The 24,534-nt window shown below is 37.7% G+C and overlaps 1 protein-coding gene across 7 annotated transcripts in view; it reads right to left on the bottom strand.

Annotated features, from left to right (window-relative positions):
- BMPR1B (bone morphogenetic protein receptor type 1B) overlaps positions 1-24,534 on the bottom strand; it is a 416,974-nt gene that overhangs the window by 105,572 nt on the left and 286,868 nt on the right. Inside the window, exons 1-2 of one of the 7 annotated variants that reach the window (XM_060654627.3) lie at positions 2,129-2,297; positions 409-604 (exon numbers count right to left, since the gene is read on the bottom strand). The exons of 3 other annotated variants lie outside the window; for them this stretch is intronic. In XM_060654627.3, coding sequence (XP_060510610.2) covers positions 409-604; positions 2,129-2,173 — 241 coding nt within the window. In that variant the 5' untranslated portion in view covers positions 2,174-2,297. Of the gene's footprint in view, positions 1-408; positions 605-2,128; positions 2,298-24,534 lie in introns of those variants that run through there. 3 more of the 7 variants (XM_060654628.3, XM_060654633.2, XM_060654635.2) reach the window with 3 other exon arrangements.

Raw genomic sequence — 24,534 nt, 5'->3', positions numbered from 1 at the left:
TGAACTTCAAAGTTAATTAGCTAAACCTATAAAAATCTAACAGCATCCAAATTAAAATGAACAAAACAAAGTTTACTGGAATCATTTTCTTAAATTCTTCACATATAAACTGCCTCAGTATGTTGACAATCAACTTCATATTCAAAGTTCCAAACTGGACTGGATTTCATTCTTAATTACTAGAGAAAACAGAAACTTTGAATGCCTTTAAAAGCCTCCTAATACACTATCTAGAGAGCTTTTGCCCAGACAGAAAAAGTAGTAAAATTACAGAGCAGTTGGAGGATGGGGACTGGGAATGTTTAGCCACTTCTGCCCTAAACTTTCCCTTCTGTGATAAAAGCCACAAAACCTGACATTAACGCAGCCCCCTGTCTGCACTGTACCGTGGGGCACTGATCTTCTTACCCCTCGTGTGCATAGACAGAAGAATGAGCAAGAAAATGTGAAGCTGCCAGTTTAGTTCTTCCAGCCAACCCACTGCAGCAGGAGAGCAGTAAATGTGACCCGCCTGTTTCAGCCTCCTGTTTCTTGCCTTCGCTCCTTTCACGGAGGCTTCTCTGCTGCCACTCTTGTCAGAGCTTCGGCAAGCCTGCCAGCAAGCCTGAGACAGGACCGTGAAAGACAAGCCTGTTACAAACTGGTTCTGTCACCACAGAGACTTCAACTGATCACCTCGTGGGGAGGACAACAAAGGGCGGTGAGGGACCCTGAGCTGGCTTGTTTTCTTAAGAAAGGAGCCCCACCCGGCTGCCCGCACATGCGGGGGATCTGCTCTGCGCTGGCCGCACCAGAGCCCCCCAGGTCTCGCAGGCAGTTAGGACGGGACTGCAAAGCAACACACATCTAGACTTTGCTGTCATGAAATAGTGTATTTCTTGTGTCAAGGCTGTTTGTCTTGCTTACAGTGTTAACTGGGAATTGCAGAAACACGGGGGGAAAAATGTTTTCTTTGGTGAAATGATACAGATATTGCAACACACGTATGGCAGTTTGCTCACCTGGCTGTTTAAAGGATGAAGCAGATGGCTTTGAATCAAGGGCACAGGTACGAAAAAAGCGTCCCATGTGAAGAGTATCTTTAGTGAATATTTCAAGTTAAAATACTTCAGTTAAGCTATTCATTAATCAGCTACTTTTAATGACTATACTTTGACGTTTCCTATGTAGGAAAAAAGTACTGTGAACCTAACCGATCTTATTAACGTGAGTTATTTGTTTTAAGATTTTAACTATAATTGTGTCTCATCGTCAACTATGAACAGTTTGTAAAATTTCACCTTCGATGACACTTTGAGTGACCTTTTAACACTAAAACTGTTTTAAAGGCCATTTTGTTTTCTCTGACTCTGGGAACTGTCAACACTGAAAGAACAGCAAGAAATACAAATGAATGGACAGTATGTGTAGAAAATACAATGTCACCATAGATACAAACAGAAGTAGTTATTAAATCCCATTTATCCCATTACATGATAAAGAATTTATGATTATGAAAACAGACACATTTCTTTTTTTATTTTTTTAATGTTTACTTATTTTTGAGAGAGACAGAGACAGAGACAGAGACAGAGACAAAGACAGAGTGTGAGTGGGGGAGGGGCAGAAAGAGAGAGGGAGACACAGAATCTGGAGCAGGCTCCAGGCTCTGAGCTGGCAGCACAGAGCCCGATTCGGGGCTTGAACTCACAAACCATGAGATCATGACACAAACCGAAGTCAGAAGCTTAACGGACTGAGTCACCCAGGCACCCCAATCGAGACATATGTCAATGCTTATATCTCAGACATCATCAGAATGTGTTTACTTGGTATTTTAAGAATTATTTTCTTGGAAAAAAATCTCTATCTTCTCATTTTTAAGAGACACCGCAGCCCTCTACACACAGGAGTACGTCCCAGCACTAGCTTTCTAGGTGCCATTCAAATCTATTCTCTAGTTCGGAAAACCAACAACTGCTCTTTTATGAATTTACAAATACTACTATCAATCCAACACCTTCAATGCGCACTTTCGAGAAATAAAACATAACAGAAATATAGTACTTTTAACCATATATTTAACCTTGGGATATCCTAAATTTAAGAAACTACACATTCTGCATTTCACAGAAACCATGCAACTTACGTGCCAGGAAACTGTAAGTCGAGGGTAGTAGTCTTTCAGTATCATTTATCCACATCCCTTGGAGCGAAGAAGGGAGACTGAGGCATACTAAAATGAACAGGAGTGATCAGGAGCAGAGAGTAATATGTGGGAAAAGAAGACAAAAATCAAGCAACAGAATCTCTTGCTCAAACCTTTGCTATTCGGCTCAGAGCCACATCACAACATGGTTCCACCGCCAACTTGGAACCCAGCCTTGAGCTTTGGGAGGACGGGCGAATGGCTGAAATGTGGGACAGCTCCCACTGCCACTCCATTTCCCCAATATGAGCGTCCAAAAATGGTTCCAAGCCTAAAGAGAGAGCTCTCACCTTAGAATCCTAATTCAGTTCAAACAATTCATATCAGCGACCATTTCTTACTCTATGGTATGTGCTCGCTGAAATCAATGTACTCAGGAAGTTTACAATGCGACAAAAAAAAAGCAACCTATATAATAGAGAACCATAAAAAGGGTAGCATATTTTAAGAAGAAGTGTCCTCAAATGGAATAAAGATGGAAAATCAGGGTAAGGCATGGATTAGACTGGGCCAAAAACTGAAGGGAGAGCTGGACGCTGAAATAAGAATTGAATTTATATAGCAACAGAGGAGACGGAAAGGAAGAAATTATATGAGCAAGGATTAGAGGTAGGATTAAATATTTCATTTGTGTAATAGCATGAGAAGAAAAATCCTACTGGCGCAGACAGTTCCTATTAGCAAATGGCTGGAGAGAAACCTAGACAGAGTGGAACCGGACTGTGCAGGACTCTGAACGTAGATTATGGAGTTTAGACTATATATTACATAAATAACTAAAGGTTTTTTGAACAGTGACTGGCTTGATGAAGTAAAAAAAAAAAAGTGTAAAATTTCAGCCTATAGGATGAGTCTCCGAACCTGAATTTCCAACTTTGTGAGAAGTGAAAATGAGAAGTGTGAGGAGAGGTTTCTATTTAGTCAAACCTTGTGGAAATACAGATTTCTTCCTTCCATTGATAATATTAAGAAATTCAAAATGTATCCCTCTTAATTCTCTCCAGTTTGCCTTTATTGTTTAATATACGCTGGCTGCATGTTTTATAAAATGCATAATTAGGTTCCAGGCAACCCGGCTCAAAAGATCTAATGAAACTCTTATAACGTAGATCAGAAATCTGGTTTAGGGAAACCACCCAGACTTGCATATGACTTAACCCACTCACATACAGTATACACCCGAGGTTTCAAAGAAAGCTCTCTGAGAGAATGCTAAAAGAAAGGTATCAATTTGAAGATCTATACCCGAGAGAAGACCAAGGAAAGAGAAAAGGAGGACTACCCACATGAGTACAATTTGCACTGCTGTCAACTGTAGAATTCTTTTGTTTAAGTTTATTTATTTATTTTTGAGAGAGTGAGTGAGCAGAGGAGAGGCAGAGAGAGAGGGAAAGAGAGAATCCCAAGCAGGCTGTGTACTATCAGCACAGAGCCCAACACGGGGCACAAATGTGAGATCGTGACCTGAGCCGAAATCGAGAGTTGGACGCTTAACTGAGCCACCCAGATGCCCCTCAACTGTACAATTCTTAAACAGACCCACCCTTTCTAGATTCATGGAGCCTGTGCTGTGATGTAGACACCCTAGTTGTGCAATCTGTATAACCGTGGCCAAATCATGCAAACTCTCTTCTACAGTTTGGTCATTACCTGACTTAAGACTGTTATATAAATTAGACAAGTAAATGAATATTAGTTACTGAATACGGTGCCCAGAACATAAGAGGATATCAGAAAGTGGTCAATTTCCAAAAAACTCACTAATCACTCCCCTGCCTCCTGACAAAAAAAAAATCCCTGTTAACAACGTTATTTAACGTAACATTTTGCCAAACTGTTCTCATCATAAACACTGTGCTCCCTTAAAACAAAAATACAAAATATGTCTCATGTTAAATCTGGTTTTAAAAATTCAAATTATATCTGCAAAGGCAAGTTTTTAGTCAATTTACTTTTACTTAATTCATTGACTATTCATACAATTGCAGCAGAGGTATATGAATTCATTTTAAATTTTGAGATTACTATTCTAACAGTTTCAATTTGTGACTTATTTTTACATAGAAACTACCCAAACCTCCTGATTTTTATGTATATAAACAGTTTTGAACTGAATTTGGGGAAGTGGATCTAGTAAATGGGATATAAGAACATTTCTTAAAAGACAGTACCTGCCTTCAGGACACAACTGACCCTGTAGGTTGAGGACAAACATACAATTAAATAATGACAATGCAGTACAGTAACCGCCTGGGGAACTGCAGGAACACGGAAAGTACAGTGGACAAAGATGAATTCTGACCAGGGGTGGGGACTGAACTTGTGGGGGAGAGGCATTCGAACGAGGTCTTCAAAGAGAAGTAGGAATTCACTGAGTGAAGGGAGGGCAAAGGAATCCTAAGCAAAGAGAAAGGGCAGTACAGAGACTCACGAGTAAGAAAAAGAGCAGTGTTTGCAGAGAACGTGGGAACCTGGAAACGCCTGGAGAACAGAGACGTTAGGATGGAAAAGTAGATGGCAGAGGTGGGAAGGGCCTCATATCTCATATTGTGATTTCTGTCCTGTATACACGGGAAGCCATGCCTTCATTTCTGGAGGAGGTATCTTCACAGTTTATTTTTCCATTATGTGTACTGGCTACAACTGCTCCTTGTGGCTGATTAGATTTCCAAAGAAACGAGTAAAGATTTCAATGATACGATGAAAAATACATTCCTTTGTATCTAAGAAAATGTAACAATATCCTCATTATTCCTGATGAGAACAATAAGGTGAGTGTTATTTTCTTTATTATTTGAATATCCCTGCTAATACTGTTTGGAAGGACATTAACTTTTTAATTAAACTTCTGTTCAAACACACAGGCACATAAAAACAAGCTATTTCCTTCTTCCTTTTGTAAGCTATAGCAATTTAGGTCCCTACCATTCCAGTGAGTTTTGCCTGAAAACATGTTTTAAACTTTTGTACTAGTTGTACCCAAACGAGAAAAGTACACTCAGAACTGTACTGGCTAAAGCATCTTACTACTCTGATTTTCAGCACATTCGCACATTGTGTGATACATTCACACAATGGTATAAAAAGTGACTCCATTATGGGGGAAAACGTGGACAATAGAACCCAAGTGTACAAAAACATTTCTCCTGACTCCGGGGTTTATAAAGACCACAACTTCGGCCGCTTTCAGGCTGCCTGCCTCCCCACCCTGTTCTCCTGTGCACATTCCACATCACTGGTCATCAACAACCCGAAGCTCCCTTCAAGCTGCACAGTGAAAGACCAGCACATCATTACAAATAAACAATCCCTTCCTCCCTCCAACAGTGACACATTATTCTGAGCACGTCTTCTCTCTGCTTTCATTGCTCTGCCAAGGTCCCCCGTGAGTGGGAAGGGGTAAAAAGAGAGAAAAAATATCCCACAACTTGTCTAAAGCATGTAGAGGATGATTTGTGTTCTTACTTACGGGATATGACTGTCACTGTTGATCTGCTTTCAGGCCTAGATTACATGTGATAAGGGCTGACCTTCTTTAAGTATTCACACATTATGCACTCATGGAGAGCAGGCAGGACACAAAAGTCCTTCAGATGTTCTGGACATCAATCAAGTGCACAGCATGGAGCCTGCCAAACTTTTCTTCCATTTACTCAGGGAGAGGAAGGGGATTGCAAGACAGACTTAATAAAGTTTAAAGCTATGCCACAGTATATTTGGGGAGACCATTGTTATTAAAAGGGTGCTGTTCGAAAAAAAATTCTCTAGAGTTACCACTAGCAACAAAAAAATTCACACACAAGTATAAAGAGACAACTAGATCTCCCTCCGGCTTTAAAATTTCAAAACTTTTGTTATAATCCAGGTTTCAATGGCTTTAGCAAGCTGCTATTTTTTTTCCTGAAATAATTGTTCATTAAGGATATATTTCAAAAATTAAAAATATAACTTTTTATGACAATCATATATAAAAGGTACCTTTTTGAGGCATTTATAAAGGTAGTAGAGGAAACACATTGCTACAAAATACTCTGAACATATCTTAATATAATTTAAGCACTAATCAACAACACAAACCATTTTTCACCTAATACAAATATGATTATTAACAGGCTAGAGCCCCAATATTACATGATAGACATAACAATCTCTTCTGATACAAGCTTTCAGTTGATGGTCTTTTATTCTTGCCACTCCCAACAGCTCATTAAGGGGATTTGAGATGGCTTTTGAAAAAGAACAACTAAGTCCCCAACTGGATTCTCCTAAAACACTGTTACACTGTGTACTTGAAGGGTATAATTTGACCATCAGTACAACCAAACCCATCAAAGCAAAATGCTTTGTGGAATTTTAGAATAGAATGATATCTTAAATCTATGACAATATCATTTACTTAGTGATTGCAGAGTTTTTTTTAAAAGCTCATGTCAGACCATGAATATAACGAGGATATGCGCAGCCTGCATACAAAATAAGAAGACTAGACACAAAAAGCAATTAACATTTTTTCATATGAAATTTATTGTCAAATTGGATTCCATACAACACCCAGTGCTCATCCCAACAGGTGCCCTCCTTAATGCCCATCACCCACTTTCCCCTCCCTCCCACCCCCCATCAACCCTCAGTTTGTTCTCAGTTTTTAAGAGTCTCTTATGGTTTGCCTCCCTCCCTTTTTTTCCCTTCCCCTCCCCCATGGTCTTCTGTTAAGTTTCTCAGGATCCACATAAGAGTGAAAACATATGGTATCTGTCTTTCTCTGTATGATTTATTTCACTTAGCATGACACTCTCCAGTTCCATCCACGTTGCTACAAAAGGCCATATTTCATTCCTTCTCATTGCCAAGTAGTATTCCATTGTGTATATAAACCACAATTTCAAAAAACAATTAACATTAAAGAATAAGAAGAGAACTAAAGGCAACTTGCATGATTAAAGCACCAATGAAAACTAACGCAGTGAATTTGCTAACTTCTACAGTTAAAATAAAAACAAAATGAAACAAACTTCCAGACCACCCCAGGACTCCAAAACCCCATATATGCATAACTCTGTCCAGTTTATTATCTGGTTTCAGTATTATTCAACTAAAGGCTAATAAGGTCAAAATGTACCCTGGTATTAAGGAATCAGGTGATACATAGAATATGAGGTTATTCTTTACATGAATCACTACAGAGTAATTCATCACCTGATCAAATATGATTATCTCAGACAAGGAACTAAAACTGAACAGGAGGAAAATGTCTTGGCAGGAGCTGGCATTCAAGAAACTCAGGGAAGACAAATATAGTTATTTCTGGAGGGAATATGGAATGATGATAATAATACATACCACTTGGTGAGCTTTTACAGTTTGTTAGACACTACACTATGTACCTAACATACATTAACTCATTTAATCCTCACTACCTTCCTGTGTGGTAGGCGATATTGTTCCCATTTACAGATAAATATATACTGCATGTGCCTGAGCCAAAAAGGTCTGAAACTTGCTAAGTCTTGATAGGATCAGACACCAGTACTTCACTAGCTAGCACCCATATGTTTTTGCTCTGAAAGAAATGACTAGGGCAGAAATAATCCATTCAGTAGATGGAAGCCTCAGAGGCTCGGGGGGGCCGGGGGTAGCTGATGAGATTCACTCAGGGAACATAACTGCCAGAAATTCTGAGCACTGGAGCAAAAGAAGGATCAGATACCCTGAATCCCAAACCCGTGAGTTCAGAGGAAGGAACACCAGACAGTCTGGAAGCCACAGCAACGTATTTAGTGGTCAGCAGTTTCAGATCCAATGAGATGGACCTCTCCTTTAGAACATGTATATTCTTTATTGATAAGAATAATTATAATCATAAGTAAAACAAATGTATTATCAATTTAAAGCACTGTCTTGTAGGCATTCTTTTTAACTCTTGCAGCAGCCCTTCAACGCATGTATTATCAACCGTATTTTACAAGTGATGTTACGAAGATGACTTGAGGTGCCTTGGGACTAAGGAAGGACGTTTTATTTCCCTTGAGCTCCCTGTGCCTCAGGAGATAAGAGTGAGGCAACTCTGCAGCCTCAGAAAGAAAAAGTCGATGTGTGAAGTCACCAGAACCACATGATGTGGTCCTCTCCTTGTCAGATGAGTCTGAGTCTGTTTCCACAAAAGAGGCTATTTTCTTCACACCATGAGAAGGCAGTTCCAGAAGATCTACTCTGCCCCATTTATAAGCAACTATGTGAGAAAGGAGTTTTGTTGTCTGTTTAAATAACTACAGATACACCCTAGTAATGTAATTATTAAGACTGTGACCATGAACTCCTCAGAATTAGAGTCACACACTATGAAAATCATGAACCACGGAAGCTACCAACCTGACTTACCCAAGGGTCTATCCCAAAGGTGTTTGAAGGACATTTTCTTCTTTATCAAACTAGAGCTAAAGCATTCCTGAGCGGAAAATCAAAATCTCAAATAACTATTTGAAATTCATACTAGCCACTATAAAAAATCAATTTCTTAAAAAGGATTACTATTACTCTTATTTCATCCTAAAGTCAACTATACCCTAAATTAATCCAAATCCAACTTGAAGTGATATTAAATAAGTAAATGGAAAATAAATTTTAAATAGAAATGATAACATCAATTTTTTTTGTGTATGTTTCCTCGTAACTCCCTCTGAATATACTTTAGAAATGAGGAAGGTACACATTAGTATACACCTAAAAGAAATATAAAAAGAGTTAAAGTATAGCTCTTAAACACTTGAATAGTCTATGCTTAAGTGAATACATCATATGAAGATAGTTCTTAGAAAATCTATTTTCCACTCTTTGGAAAATACTTAACTATGTATAGGAGGAATCAAATGAGAAAAAGTTTCTTAAAGTAAAAGAGAAGACATTCATAACAGAAAAACAGTTTGCTTTTACTTAGCATATACTAGCTTTTCCATAGAAAACCTCAACAATAGTGTTGCCAGTATAGGATTTACATACTGAGTAGACTTTGCTCTTGATTTTTAAAAAGTTGATGATAGGAAAACTACAAAGATTACAGAAAGCCAATTTCTTACTTAATGTGACATCTAAAATCTATGTGCATGTGAAAGTATTTTTAATAAAAGAAAAAATAATGCCATGATATTCAGTTTAGATTCATGACATGTTAAACCTTTCCTCTCTTCTACCAGCCAGAAGTCAACTGTGTATATTGAAATATTTTCCTAATGACAGATGGTTGATACCAAAAGGATGCCTGAAACATACTGTGTTTGTGTGTGTGCGTGTGTGTGCGTGTGTGTGTGTGTTTCCCTTCTCTTCCTTCACCTGTCCCCAGATATAAAGCACAGCTGCTTAGTGTTTTAATTTTTTTTATGAGAAGCAGCAGTTTTTGATAATCTCAGGAAGCCCTTTATAACAGACTTCATACATGGAGAATTTTCACAAGACAAAGGGTTGGTGTGAATGTTCACACAACTGGTCTGTAAAAATAAATAAATACAATGAAACTCCACGTATAGACACTGTTTTATCAGCAAATGTCACAGTACAGTGAAATCAGACTGTACTCTTACTGAAACCCTTTCCTTCTGTGTGCTCTATCTAGAGTATTACAGCAAAATCAGAGGATACTAAATGTTCATGGCATGACAGAAGATGCTTAAATGATGGAAGTAAAGAAGATGAGCTTTAGTGATCATAGAAGATAAAACCAATGACATATTTAGACACAGAAACAATTCTCTACTAGTCCAACGGAAATATATGAAATTGTAACACTCTTCCTGTGTAACATAAAAAGCCTTAGTTACAGAGGCATTCTTTCATCTGATCATCTCATTCTACATGTCTTATTATAGTCACCCCTTATTATAGTGGTTAGGTCTGCAACTACCAAATATCCTGAAAAGTGAAAAATTTGAGCAAATTGTGAGTTACCTTAAGGATTATGCCAAATGAAACATTCAAATTCAACCTTAACCAAAATTACAAAACTTATGCTTATCTAGATGACTTAAAGCTCATTAAGAGGACCAATCAGCAGGGCACCTGGGTGGCTCAGTTGGTTGAGCAGCCGACTTCGGCTCAGGTCACGATCTCACTGTTCCTGGGTTCGAGCCCCATGTCAGGCTCTGTGCTGACAGCTCAGAGCCTGGAGCCTGTTTCAGATTCTATATCTCCCTCTCTGTCTCTGCCCCTCCCCCATTCATGCTCACTCACACTCTCTCTCTCTCAAATAAATTTTTTTTTAATTTTAATAAAAAAAATAGGACCAATCGGATTCAAAGAGTCACCATCATTTTTTTTTTTATTTTATTTTTTTTTATTTTTTAATATATGAAATTTACTGTCAAATTGGTTTCCATACAACACCCAGTGCTCATCCCAAAAGGTGCCCTCCTCAATACCCATCACCCACCCTGCCCTCCCTCCCACCCCCCATCAACCCTCAGTTTGTTCTCAGTTTTTAACAGTCTCTAATGCTTTGGCTCTCTCCCACTCTAACCTCTTTTTTTTTTTTTTCCTTCCCCTCCCCCATGGGTTTCTGTTACGTTTCTCAGGATCCACATAAGAGTGAAACCATATGGTATCTGTCTTTCTCTGTATGGCTTATTTCACTTAGCATCACACTCTCCAGTTCCATCCATGTTGCTACAAAAGGCCATATTTCATTTTTTCTCATTGCCACGTAGTATTCCATTGTGTATATAAACCACAATTTCTTTATCCATTCATCAGTTGATGGACATTTAGGCTCTTTCCATAATTTGGCTATTGTTGAGAGTGCCGCTATAAACATTGGGGTACAGGTGCCCCTATGCATCAGTACTCCTGTATCCCTTGGGTAAATTCCTAGCAGTGCTATTGCTGGGTCATAGGGTAGGTCTATTTTTAATTTTCTGAGGAACCTCCACACTGCTTTCCAGAGCGGCTGCACCAATTTGCATTCCCACCAACAGTGCAAGAGGGTTCCTATTTCTCCACATCCTCTCCAGCATCTATAGTCTCCTGATTTCTTCATTTTGGCCACTCTGACTGGCGTGAGGTGGTATCTGAGTGTGGTTTTGATTTGTATTTCCCTGATAAGGAGCGACGTTGAACATCTTTTCATGTGCCTGTTGGCCATCCGGATGTCTTCTTTAGAGAAGTGTCTATTCATGTTTTCTGCCCATTTCTTCACTGGGTTATTTGTTTTTCGGGTGTGGAGTTTGATGAGCTCTTTATAGATTTTGGATACTAGCCCTTTGTCCGATGTGTCATTTGCAAATATCTTTTCCCATTCCGTTGGTTGCCTTTTAGTTTTGTTGGTTGTTTCCTTTGCTGTGCAGAAGCTTTTTATCTTCATAAGGTCCCAGTAATTCACTTTTGCTTTTAATTCCCTTGCCTTTGGGGATGTGCCGAGTAAGAGATTGCTACGGCTGAGGTCAGAGAGGTCTTTTCCTGCTTTCTCCTCTAAGGTTTTGATGGTTTCCTGTCTCACATTCAGGTCCTTTATCCATTTTGAGTTTATTTTTGTGAATGGTGTGAGAAAGTGGTCTAGTTTCAACCTTCTGCATGTTGCTGTCCAGTTCTCCCAGCACCATTTGTTAAAGAGACTGTCTTTTTTCCATTGGATGTTCTTTCCTGCTTTGTCAAAGATGAGTTGGCCATACGTTTGTGGGTCTAGTTCTGGGGTTTCTATTCTATTCCATTGGTCTATGTGTCTGTTTTTATGCCAATACCATGCTGTCTTGATGATGACAGCTTTGTAGTAGAGGCTAAAGTCTGGGATTGTGATGCCTCCTGCTTTGGTCTTCTTCTTCAAAATTACTTTGGCTATTCGGGGCCTTTTGTGGTTCCATATGAATTTTAGGATTGCTTGTTCTAGTTTCGAGAAGAATGCTGGTGCAATTTTGATTGGGATTGCATTGAATGTGTAGATAGCTTTGGGTAGTATTGACATTTTGACAATATTTATTCTTCCAATCCATGAGCAGGGAATGTCTTTCCATTTCTTTATATCTTCTTCAATTACCTGCATAAGCTTTCTATAGTTTTCAGCATACAGATCTTTTACATCTTTGGTTAGATTTATTCCTAGGTATTTTATGCTTCTTGGTGCAATTGTGAATGGGATCAGTTTCTTCATTTGTCTTTCTGTTGCTTCATTGTTAGTGTATAAGAATGCAACTGATTTCTGCACATTGATTTTGTATCCTGCAACTTTGCTGAATTCATGTATCAGTTCTAGCAGACTTTTGGTGGAGTCTATCGGATTTTCCATGTATAATATCATGTCATCTGCAAAAAGCGAAAGCTTGACTTCATCTTTGCCAATTTTGATGCCTTTGATTTCCTTTTGTTGTCTGATTGCTGATGCTAGAACTTCCAGCACTATATTAAACAGCAGCGGTGACAGTGGGCATCCCTGTCGTGTTCCTGATCTCAGGGAAAAAGCTCTCAGTTTTTCCCCGTTGAGGATGATGTTAGCTGTGGGCTTTTCATAAATGGCCTTTATGATCTTTAAGTATGTTCCTTCTATCCCGACTTTCTCAAGGGTTTTTATTAAGAAAGGGTGCTGGATTTTGTCAAAGGCCTTTTCTGCATCGATTGACAGGATCATATGGTTCTTCTCTTTTTTTTTGTTAATGTGATGTATCACGTTGATCGATTTGCGAATGTTGAACCAGCCCTGCATCCCAGGAATGAATCCCACTTGATCATGGTGAATAATTCTTTTTATATGCTGTTGAATTCGATTTGCTAGTATCTTATTAAGAATTTTTGCATCCATATTCATCAGGGATATTGGCCTGTAGTTCTCTTTTTTTACTGGGTCTCTGTCTGGTTTAGGAATCAAAGTAATACTGGCTTCATAGAATGAGTCTGGAAGTTTTCCTTCCCTTTCTATTTCTTGGAATAGCTTGAGAAGGATAGGTATTATCTCTGCTTTAAATGTCTGATAGAACTCCCCTGGGAAGCCATCTGGTCCTGGACTCTTATTTGTTGGGAGGTTTTTGATAACCGATTCAATTTCTTCGCTGGTTATGGGTCTGTTCAAGCTTTCTATTTCCTCCTGATTGAGTTTTGGAAGAGTGTGGGTGTTTAGAAATTTGTCCATTTCTTCCAGGTTGTCCAATTTGCTGGCATATAATTGTTCATAGTATTCCCTGATAATTGTTTGTATCTCTGAGGGATTGGTTGTAATCATTCCATTTTCATTCATGATTTTATCTATTTGGGTCATCTCCCTTTTCTTTTTGAGAAGCCTGGCTAGAGGTTTGTCAATTTTGTTTATTTTTTCAAAAAACCAACTCTTGGTTTCGTTGATCTGCTCTACAGTTTTTTTAGATTCTATATTGTTTATTTCTGCTCTGATCTTTATGATTTCTCTTCTTCTGCTGGGTTTAGGCTGCCTTTGCTGTTCTGCTTCTATTTCCTTTAGGTGTGCTGTTAGATTTTGTATTTGGGATTTTTCTTGTTTCTTGAGATAGGCCTGGATTGCAATGTATTTTCCTCTCAGGACTGCCTTCGCTGCATCCCAGAGCGTTTGGATTGTTGTATTTTCATTTTCGTTTGTTTCCATATATGTTTTAATTTCTTCTCTAATTGCCTGGTTGACCCACTCATTCGTTAGTAGGGTGTTCTTTAACCTCCATGCTTTTGGAGGTTTTCCAGACTTTTTCCTGTGGTTGATTTCAAGCTTCATAGCATTGTGGTCTGAAAGTATGCATGGTATAATTTCAATTCTTGTAAACTTATGAAGGGCTGTTTTGTGACCCAGTATATGATCTATCTTGGAGAGAGTCACCATCATTTTTACCCTGAGGTCTCCCAAAAGTATAGTGGAAGCACTTCAAAGTCCTCAATACATCTCATGAGCACCTCTACCAAAGATGTGTAGGAAAAAGGAAGAGAGAGGAAGTTCAAAAGAAGTAGGTACTCTTTTAGAAACACTTGTTTAAAAAAAAAGATTTTCAATTTTTTGTTAAAATGGTATATATATATATATATATATATATATATATATATATATATATATAAAATCAGAAATTGACAACACCAAATGTTTACATCACTCTAGGAATTTAGGCAAAAAAAAGTTATAAAATTATTCATGATACTTTACCTTCTGCCCCTTGAATAAAAAAAAAATCCTGCTTCACTTTACACTGGTTATAGAACATTATCCCTTTTTGTGGGTTTCTACGTTATCTCTTTCTGAAGTTGATACAAATAGAAATAGCTTGTGAGAAGTAAGCTTGAAGTTTTTCTGAACTGTGTAAGAACCTGTAGATTACCTCATTTTAGTAATCTATAGAAAATATCAAAGAGCTATCAATCCTAGAGTAGGTGCTTATGATGTCCTTACAAAGTCCTTACAGTAGTGTATAATTCTTAGTGTTCCTTTAAGAACTGGCTTCTAATTATCTCATTGGGCTGTTTTCCTACTATTCTCCCGTGTCCTCATCCTGTTCCTCAACATGCCTCACGTGTTCCAGGTCAGAGCTTTGTATCTCCTATTCGTCTGCCTAAAATATTCTTCCCTTAGATATCCTCCTTCATCTCCTTTTAGACCTGTCTCAAGTCTCAGCTCAGCAAAGCCTACCCTGCTGCTCTATTTACCACCACAACCACCCTACCTGACCCGACTGGACATCCACTTCCCACCATTCTAATGAGATGTTTCTTGCGAAGTTTAATAAATCCAGTCAATTTTTCTTACTCTGCTTTTTTTCACCCCACAGCACTTATCACCTTCTAACTACTTATAATTAACTTATTTACTATGTTCATTAACAACCTGGTGCCCCTCCTCCCTGCAGAACATAAAGATCCCAAGGGCACTGATCTTTGTCCATTTTGCTGACTTCCATACTCAAAGCATTTAAAACAGTTACTATGTAGTAGGTGTTCAATAAATCTTTTTTTGAAAGTAGTTCCTTTCACAAGTCCTACCTTTCTCTTCCGAAAGCAACTGACCCTTGATGTCACCAATTATTGTCATCCCAGTTACATCTTCCTTGTAAATCTCTAGCCCTCTGGATTCTACCCCCAGCATTCTAATAAAATTCTTCTTTCAAAGATCAACAAATTCAAAGAAATGTTCTTAGCCTTCATTCATTCCATCCTAAGCAACACTGAGCACTGCAGCCACTCCCTTCTTAAGGGCCTCATTCAGTTAGAAGTAAACTGAATAAATACAATTTACTAGGAACTCACTGGAAGCTTTTCTTTTGGTTTTCATGATGAGGGCCTATACATCCAAGTTTCTTCCTCTTGTGTTCCCACAAATATAGGTGATGATTCTTCCCCAAAGATCTCTTCTTCAAACATGTTCCCTTAGAATGTCAGGGCTTCAGCTAATACCACTTTGACTACCAAGCTAAATCTTTTTCTGAACCTCCACCCCATATTTCCAACTGCCACTGCCTGTTTAACTATTACTAGGTCTCCTACAGCAGTGCAAATCTTGCCTCTCTCAACTCTGCAGATATTACAATACTTTGCAGCCAACTAGCCTTAACCCCTTCTCACTTCCTGTATATTGGCACTTCCCATTTGTTTGAGGCAGAATTCTCCAAAACAGAAGTTTAAAAACTCAGATTTTCACTTTCTTTGCCCATCCTGTAGCAAGGACACGGGTATGTGATTGAAGCCCTCCCAATAGCTATACCTGTCCCAAACTTTACATGGAGCGAAGGACCTCAGGGCATTCACTGTGACCAGTGATGGGAGCAGGGCAGCCACACGGCCAGTACTAGTGGCAACATCCAGATCCAGCATTGATGGGAACAGCCTAAGTCAGCAACTACCCTAAAGTGTGGTGGCAATGGTGTCCTTATTACAGGATAAATCCTAAGATGAAATTTTAATTATTGTTCTAGGCTGTGTCTCTTCAAGACCTGGTTCCCATATCTTCCTGGAGCGATATTTGCTATGAACTAGCAAAGAGCCCCTTAATAACTGTGTTTTCTATGTAAATGAATCACAATTGGTTTCTGTTGCTTTCAAATGAGAAATCTGGATGACTATACCCAGCAAGACCCAACTGGCCCTCTCAGAAGAAATAACTGTTTTCTCCTCTAAATGTCCACAGCATCTTATCAGTATTACTTCTATGACATTTATTCTTTCCCCTGTATTTGAATCATTTATGCATGCTATCATCCCCACTACATGTTACATTTCCTTGAGGTAAGGTGCCTGTCATTTGTCTTTGTCCATGCTTTTAACACCTGCTTTCTTGTCCGTTTCAGCTATCCTTCAAAAACAAACAAAAATATTGCAGGCATGTTCTTTCTGGCTGAGGGATGTGCGTGAGATTCCTCTTTCTTTGCTCTTAATCTGACAGTGTCCCACCATTCTATTCCTCCATGACTTTTAGAAGGTCTCTAGTGTCTCCCCAAGATTCTTTTAGGTCATTCCCTCATCTCTATGTGGAAAGGTCCCCCTTTCTCTTTGCTTCAGCAGCACGTATAGATCATCACCGAGGTTGACAAGACCATTCGATGGGGAAAGGACGGTATTTCAACAAATGGTGTTAAGAAAACCGGGTATCCACATTTTAAAAAAAATGGACCCTTACTTTACAATATATACAACAATGAACTCAAAATGGATAAAAAACCTAAATGTAAGAACTAAAACCATAAAACTCTTACAAACAAACAAACACACATAGAAAAGAAGCTTTATGTTATTGCATTTAGTAGTGATTTATTGGATATGACACCAAAAGTACAGGCAATAAATCAAGGAGATAAATTGGGTCACATCAAAATTTAAAACTTGTATGCAAAGGATTCAATCAACAACATGAAAAGGCAATCTCTGAAATGAGAGAAAATTTGCAAATCATATACCTAATAAGGGATTATCCAGAATATATAAAGAATAGCTTTAACTAGACAACTACAAAAACAAACAACCCAATTAAGAAATAGACAAAGGACATGAACAGACCTTTCTTCAAAGAACATATACAAAAGGCCAATAAGACATGAAAAGACACTCAAAATCAATTATCCACTAGGGAAATACAAATCAAAATCACAACAAGATATCATCTCACACCCAATTGGATGACTACTACCAAAACAACAACATCATCAAGTATTGGCAAGGTTGTGGAGAAATTGAAACTTTGTGCACCGTTGGTGGGAAGGTAAAAGGATACAGCTGCTATGGAAAACAGTAGGAAGTCTACTCAAAAGATTAAAAATAGAATTACCATGTAATCTAGCAATTTTACTTCTGGGTGTATGTCCAAATGAATTGAAAGCACGGTTTTGAAAAAATATTTACACTCTCATGTGCACAGCAACATTATTCACAATAGCCAACAGCTGGGAGCAACTCAAATGTTCTTCAAAAGATGAAAGGATAAACAAAATGTGGTATATACATACAATGAAATATTAGTCAGCCTTGAATAGGAAGGAAATTCTGATACATACTATAAAATGGATGAATCTTAAAGACATTATGCTAAATGAATTAAGTCAGTAACAAAAAAATAAGTATTGTTGTGATATTCTTATGTTGAAGCCATAACCCCCAATGCGATGACATTTGGAAGTGGAGACTTTGGAAGATAATTAGGTTTAGGTAAAGTCATGAGGCCATAAAGTGAGGTCTCCAAAATGGGATTAGTGGCCTCACAAGAAGAGAAAAAGAGGAGAAGAGTGAGCTCTCTTATGTTCTCTTTTTCATCTGCCATGTAAGGATAGTAAGAAGGCAGCTGTCTACCAGTTAGGAAGAGAGCCCTCACCAGAAACTAAATCTTCCTGCACCCAGATCTTGGACTTTCTGGTCTCCTGAACTCTGTAAAATAAATGGCCATTATTGAAGCCATTCAGTCTACTGTATTATTATAGCTGCCTCAGCACACTATGAGTTTCAGCTTTGCAAAGACAAAGAGGTCTAGAGATTGACTGGCCAACAATGTGAATGTACTTAAAACTACTGAACTGTAACACTTAAAAATGATTAAAACAATTAAGTTTTGTGTTGTGTATAGTTTCTCACAATTAAAGTTTCTTGTAAGAATTGTGTTTTCCTTAAAAAACAATAAGACCTTTGTGCAAACCAGGCTTCAAGGATACCATATCCCAGCATGGACAAATCAGAGTTGGTTTCTTATTCCTGCCCCATGCTCTCAGTGTGATTAGCTGCTTAAAATCCTGCAAGTGCCCCATAACATCCTCTGTGTATGATCCAAGCACCTGGGAACAGAAGCATCTTCCCCACCTAATTTTCAAATTCCATCTCTTGCCACCATTCTCCATGCATTCCATGTTCCAGACATAACTCTCCACTTCCAACTACAACCCTCTTATACTCCATCTTTTGTCTCACTCTCTTCAGTTCAATAAAACCTCATTGAACAAGACCCATGTGCTGAGTACTATGAGACAAGATACATTAAGAAAATGCTTCTATTATCAAGAACGTAAAAGTCTAGGGGAAGGACACTCATAAAGAGAGTGTTATATACTTTAGCACTGACACATAGTTAAATGTTGATTAATGTATATATGGATGAATGTTGATAAATATATATATGTATACTTTATATGCATACTTCTTGAATTCTGCTTCTTAAATTTCTTTCATATTTTCAAAAGTTTTCAAATCAATGCACCATGCTTGGATATTTTTAACTTCGTATTAGTAAGTTCAATTTTTCTTAATATTTGGTCTATAAATGGATTTCCTAAAGTAGAAATAATGGATATCTAGTATCTTTTTACATAAAAACACAATTTTGGAAGCACAGATTTACTACCAAGCAGTATGTCTTCAAATTTTTTTTAAAGGTTAGGATTATGATGAGTTTCCTTGAGAGTACAGATAACATTTTTACAGCAAAGGGGAAAAACTGCAGGTACATTTCTTAATAGCCCATTTACCATTTTAAAACTTAGGTAATTTTGCTTCTTTTATGGTTTCATAATTAAAGTTTCTCCTGCCATTTAGAGTAAACACAATTCCAGCCATGGGAGACAAGAATGACCAGTTCAAGTTCAAGGGTTCACTGCACATGAATATCCATAAATGCCCTTGACAGTCTTGGTGGTATAATGAACCTTGCAATTACTCAGCAGGCCATCACCACAATACATGAACATAATGCCTCCAACGTCAAACGACAAAACATTATACAAATAATACCAACCAACTGTTATAGTTCACATAGGGCTTTTGGAAACTAATTAAATTGCAACAGTTCCTCTTAAATCTTTTTCAGTTTGCAGGGAGTTTTGGTTTACTGAGCTATGTTTATGGCAAATAATTAATAGAAAAAGGTGTTGGCATTATATACAATTGGGAGATGCCAATTAGCAAAACCCTCCTTCAAAATGACACCAGTTAATTCCAGCATGAGCCCTCAGAGGGAAATAGCCTTTCTCTTAAACAAATGCTAGTGCCTCATTGTCTTTGGGAATGTCTCCAATCATCCTATATATAACCTCCTGGGGTAAATGCTTCTGGCCCTGCTTTCCTATTGCCTCTGCAGTGAAGAAATGATCTTCATTAAGTTAGTTCATTTGAATAATAGTGTGCTTTCCTTTCCTCTGGTGGCTCTCCAACTGTGGAAAGTTTGTCTCTGCAAGACAATCTCTCTGACACAGTAAAAAGTACCATGAAGTAAAAAGTAATACACAGATAAAAGATCATTAATTATTAGCACCCCTAATAAAAAGCATAGAACATACTAGACAATATATGTGTATGTGCACATAAAGCAGGCATCTCATTACCAATTTAATTATATGAGCAGTCTGGGAATGAAAGTACAAGACAAAGTGAAAATATGTACATTCTATTTATGGTAATTATTTTAACTCAGGTTTTCCCAATATATAAGCTGATGACAGCTGATGTTAAAGTACACTGGAATATAGATAAGTAAGTTCATGATGTTTAACTTGGTAAATAGCTACCCTGTGCTAGTTTCATCACAAAGGGTTTATTGTTATTCCAGACATCTTCAGAATAGGCTTGACATGATGGTTCAGCATTTATCATTCAGTTCAAAGGAAATATGAATACTAAAGCAAGCTGGGTTTCCCCCTCAGAATCACATACCGAGGAAAAAGCAGGTAAGATTTGGTCATGAGAAATGGAGAAATTTTGTTTTTTTTTTTTCCCTCCTCTGTTTTTAATCCGATAACTTCAGGTAACTAAATTAGCATTTAGGACTCCAATAAATTAACCCATGAATCAAATGGTATTTCTACTTCTAACTTTACTTTTGATTTTTTAACAAAGCAAAACATAAAAAAATAAGTTAACCGGAAAACAGATTTTTCTGGTCTTAGAAACAAGTATTTCTTTTTATGTTTTACAAACAAATCAAGCTGATCTTCTGACCTTAAAAAAGTCCTGCTCTTTTTTTAATTGGCCACAGAAAAAGAAGCAAGAACCTGAACTACTGGAAAACTTTAAGTATTAAGAAAAATCTGACATCCATATTTAAAAAGCCCAGACTTTTTTATATCTATAACTACAGTACACTGTACTAGATTTTAGACAAACGAGATTCAGAATAATTATGATAATTACCATTTTTCTTTAAAATAATACAGACATTCTGGGGAAAACTCCTAATGCTATCTAACAGTTATATGAACATTAAAGGGAAATTTTTTCAGGAAAACAAAAAATCCTCGTAACGATACTGAGAACATCAGATATAAAATACCTGGAGTAAGAGATGGTGAGAAATCATGCTTAAAGTGGACAGAGTCAGTATGGACAGAAAGTTCCTTTGTAACTTGATAAAGGTCCAGTTTCACAACTGTGTTCTGAAGTCCATACTTTTCTGTAATATTAGGATTGTTCCTAATATTATAATTTGGGTCTGAATTTCTGATTAAAATTACAGACTCAAATAGGTCATCTATATGACGAAAATGTTACACAAGATTCATATATTTACCTCCATATAATACATAAAGTTATGTTCTATAAAATGAGCTAAGATATACCATACATAATGACTATACAAGGCACATAAAAATGCAATCATAAATCTGTGCTGGTTATAATAAATCCTAAACAAATATTTAACAATTGTGTCTGCTATCTTAAAACAGGTTATTAAGACTGCTTCAAATTCACAGCACAAATTTGAGCAGTTTCCTTTCTCTTGATAAACCATGGTAAACCAAGATACTAAAAGACCATTCCAGTGAGCTGAGATTTTGAGTATAGTTCTACAACAGATATTTAAAAAGTGATTCCTAATGAAGATGGCATTTCTGAACATCACTTTGAAATTTAAAAATCCACTCCGAAATTCATCCCACTTCCTCTCCTCTGATTAAGTGGATTTGAACCCACTGAAGAAGCAACTTCTGGAAACAATTAATATGCATAATGCAGAGCGTATCAGGATACCTCACACTTGCACAAAAATGAATGAATGAATCAATGAAAGAAAGCAACCAAGCCAGTCAGTAAGGCAAGCCATTAACCATTTTTAATCCTTACAAGAAATATTTTCTGTTCCCAAATCATTAAGCCTTTCTTAATTCCTCTCTCTCTCTCAGGTCTCATATCCATTTCATTATATCATGACCTGGAAGTACCATATCCAAAATATATCCCAAATAGAACCACTCTCACCACTACCACTGCAAAAACTCTAGACCCAGTTGCCATCACGTATCTTGCAGAAAGCTGTGTAACAGTTTCCTCTTTAACTCATTGATTCCACTATGTCCTGCCACAAACTGAGCTCTCCAATCAGCAACCAAAGTGACATCTACGGAGGTGTAAATCACATATTACTTCTCTGCTTAAAACTTCCAGTTATAAACAAAACCATACTCATTACTCTGGCTTTCATAATTTGGCCTCTGCCTCTTCTTTGACCTCACTTCCTTATCTTTTCCCCCTTTTTCCAAAATGTGCCCTGAATGCTGGTTTTCTGTCTATCCCTCAAACACACCACTAATTTCCTTTCACAGTCCTTATACCTGTTCCTCTATCTTATTCCCATTATTTAGATTTCAGTTCCATGACCATTCTAAGAAAAGTAACCACCAACTTTTCTAACTCATTTTTTCTTCAGATCATTTCTTTCTATCTAGTTGGATAATCTTTCTCTACATATTGATGTATTTGTTGTCTACCTCCTCTTGAATGTGGATACTTTGAAAGCAGATATTTTGTTATGCTCAGTTGCAATGTCCAAAGCATCTATAACTATGCCTAGAACACATAAGGCACAGTTGACATTTATGGAATGAACAAAGGAAGCTGGATTATCTGTGTTCATATTGTATTCACAGATACAATAAACCCTTGTGTTCTGGAATGCCTTGGACCACAGACTGAGTAACCAGGCAGGCAACCTTCATAGCAGCAGAAACAGTGGGTTACAGAGGAAGGAGGCCGAAGGGATACCCCTCTCCCATTACCATGAGGCTTCTTAAGCATTCCCTCACACTGACCTGAGAAAGAGATGGTTGGTAGAATCCTAGGAGTGGGAGAAACCTCAAAAGGCTGAGACATTCACCCAGCAGATAAAATTTTCATCTGAAATGTATAAAATATTTTTAATTGTCAAGATCAATCATCTCTCATCATCAAAAAGAAAAAGAAAGTTTTCTAAAAACAAGATGGATAAGTTGGACCCTGAATAGCCAAAGCAATCTTGAAAAAGAAAACCAAAGCAGGAGGCATCACAATCCCAGACATCAAGCTATACTACAAAGCTGTAATCATCAAGACAGTATGGTATTGGCACAGGAACAGACACTCAGGTCAATGGAACAGAATAGAGAACCCACAAATGGATCCACAAACATATGGCCAACTAATCTTTGACAAAGCACAAAAGAATATCCAACGGAATAAAGACAGTCTCTTCAACAAGTGGTGCTGGGAAAACTGGACAGCGACATGCAGAAGAATGAACCTAGACCACTTTCTTACACCATACACAAAAATAAACTCAAAATGGATGAAAGACCTCAGTGTAAGACAGGAAGCCATCAATATCCTTGAGAAGAAAGCAGGCAAAAACGTCTTTGATCTTGCCCGCAGCAACTTCTTACTCAACATGTCTCCGGAGGCAAGGGAAACAAAAGCAAAAATGAACTACTGGGACCTCATCAAAATAAAAAGCTGCTTCACAGTGAAGAAAACAATCAGCAAAACTAAAAGGCAACCGACAGAATGGGAGAAGATATTTGCAAATGACATATCAGATAAAGGATTAGTATCCTGAATCTATAAGAACTTATCAAAATCAACCCCCAAACAACAAATAATCCAGTGAGGAAATGGGCAAAAGACATGAATAGACAATTCTCCAAAGAAGACATCCAGATGGCTAACTGACACATGAAAAAATGCTCAACATCACTCATCATCAGGGAAATGCAAATCAAAACCACAATGAGATACCACCTCACACCTGTCAGAATGGCTAACATTAACAACTCAGGCAACAACAGATGTTGGCGAGGTTGTGGAGAAAGAGGATCTCTTTGCATTGTTGGTGGGAATGCAAGCTGGTGCAGCCACTCTGGAAAACAGTATGGAGGTTCTTCAAAAGAGTAAAAATAGAACCACCCTATGACCCAGCAGTTGCACTACTAGGCATTTACCCCTGGGATACAGGTGTGCTGTTTCGAAGGGACACATGCACCCCCATGTAATAAACATAGCAGCACTATCCACAATAGCCAAAGTATGGAAAGAGCCCACATGTCCATCGATGGATGAATGGATAAAGAAGATGTGATACACACACACACACACACACACACACACACACACACACACACACTGGAGTATTACTTGGCAATCAAAAAGAATGAAATCTTGCCATTTACAACTACATGGATGGAACTGGAGGGTATTATGCTGAGTGAAATTAGTCAGAGAAAGACAAAAATCATATGACTTCACTCATATGAGGACTTTAAGAGACAAAATAGATGAACATAAGGGAAGGGAAACAAAAATAATATAAAAACAGGGAGGGGGACAAAACAGAAGACACTCATAAATACGGAGAACAAACTGAGGGTTGCTGGAGGGGTTGTGGGAGGGGGGATAGGCTAAATGGGTAAGGGGCATTAAGGAATCTACTCCTGAAATCATTGTTTCACTATACACTAATTTGGATGTAAATTTTAAAAAATAAAAAATAAAAATTTAAAAAAGATGGATACGTTGTTACATATTCCTAAATTACACAAAAAATATGCAGTATGCAAATACGGACTCTAAAATATTAGCTACTATAAGAATCATTATTATTCAAGTAGCTAAGAGTGTTGGCCCCGTGGGCTAAATTATAGACAGTTTCAGCAATTCTGAATTCAACAGTACTATTAATA

Source organism: Panthera onca, chromosome B1 (assembly GCF_046562875.1).
Source record: "Panthera onca isolate mPanOnc1 chromosome B1, mPanOnc1 haplotype 2, whole genome shotgun sequence".
NCBI classification, from domain to species: domain Eukaryota; kingdom Metazoa; phylum Chordata; class Mammalia; order Carnivora; family Felidae; genus Panthera; species Panthera onca.
This window is presented reverse-complemented; position numbering and strand designations above follow the sequence as displayed.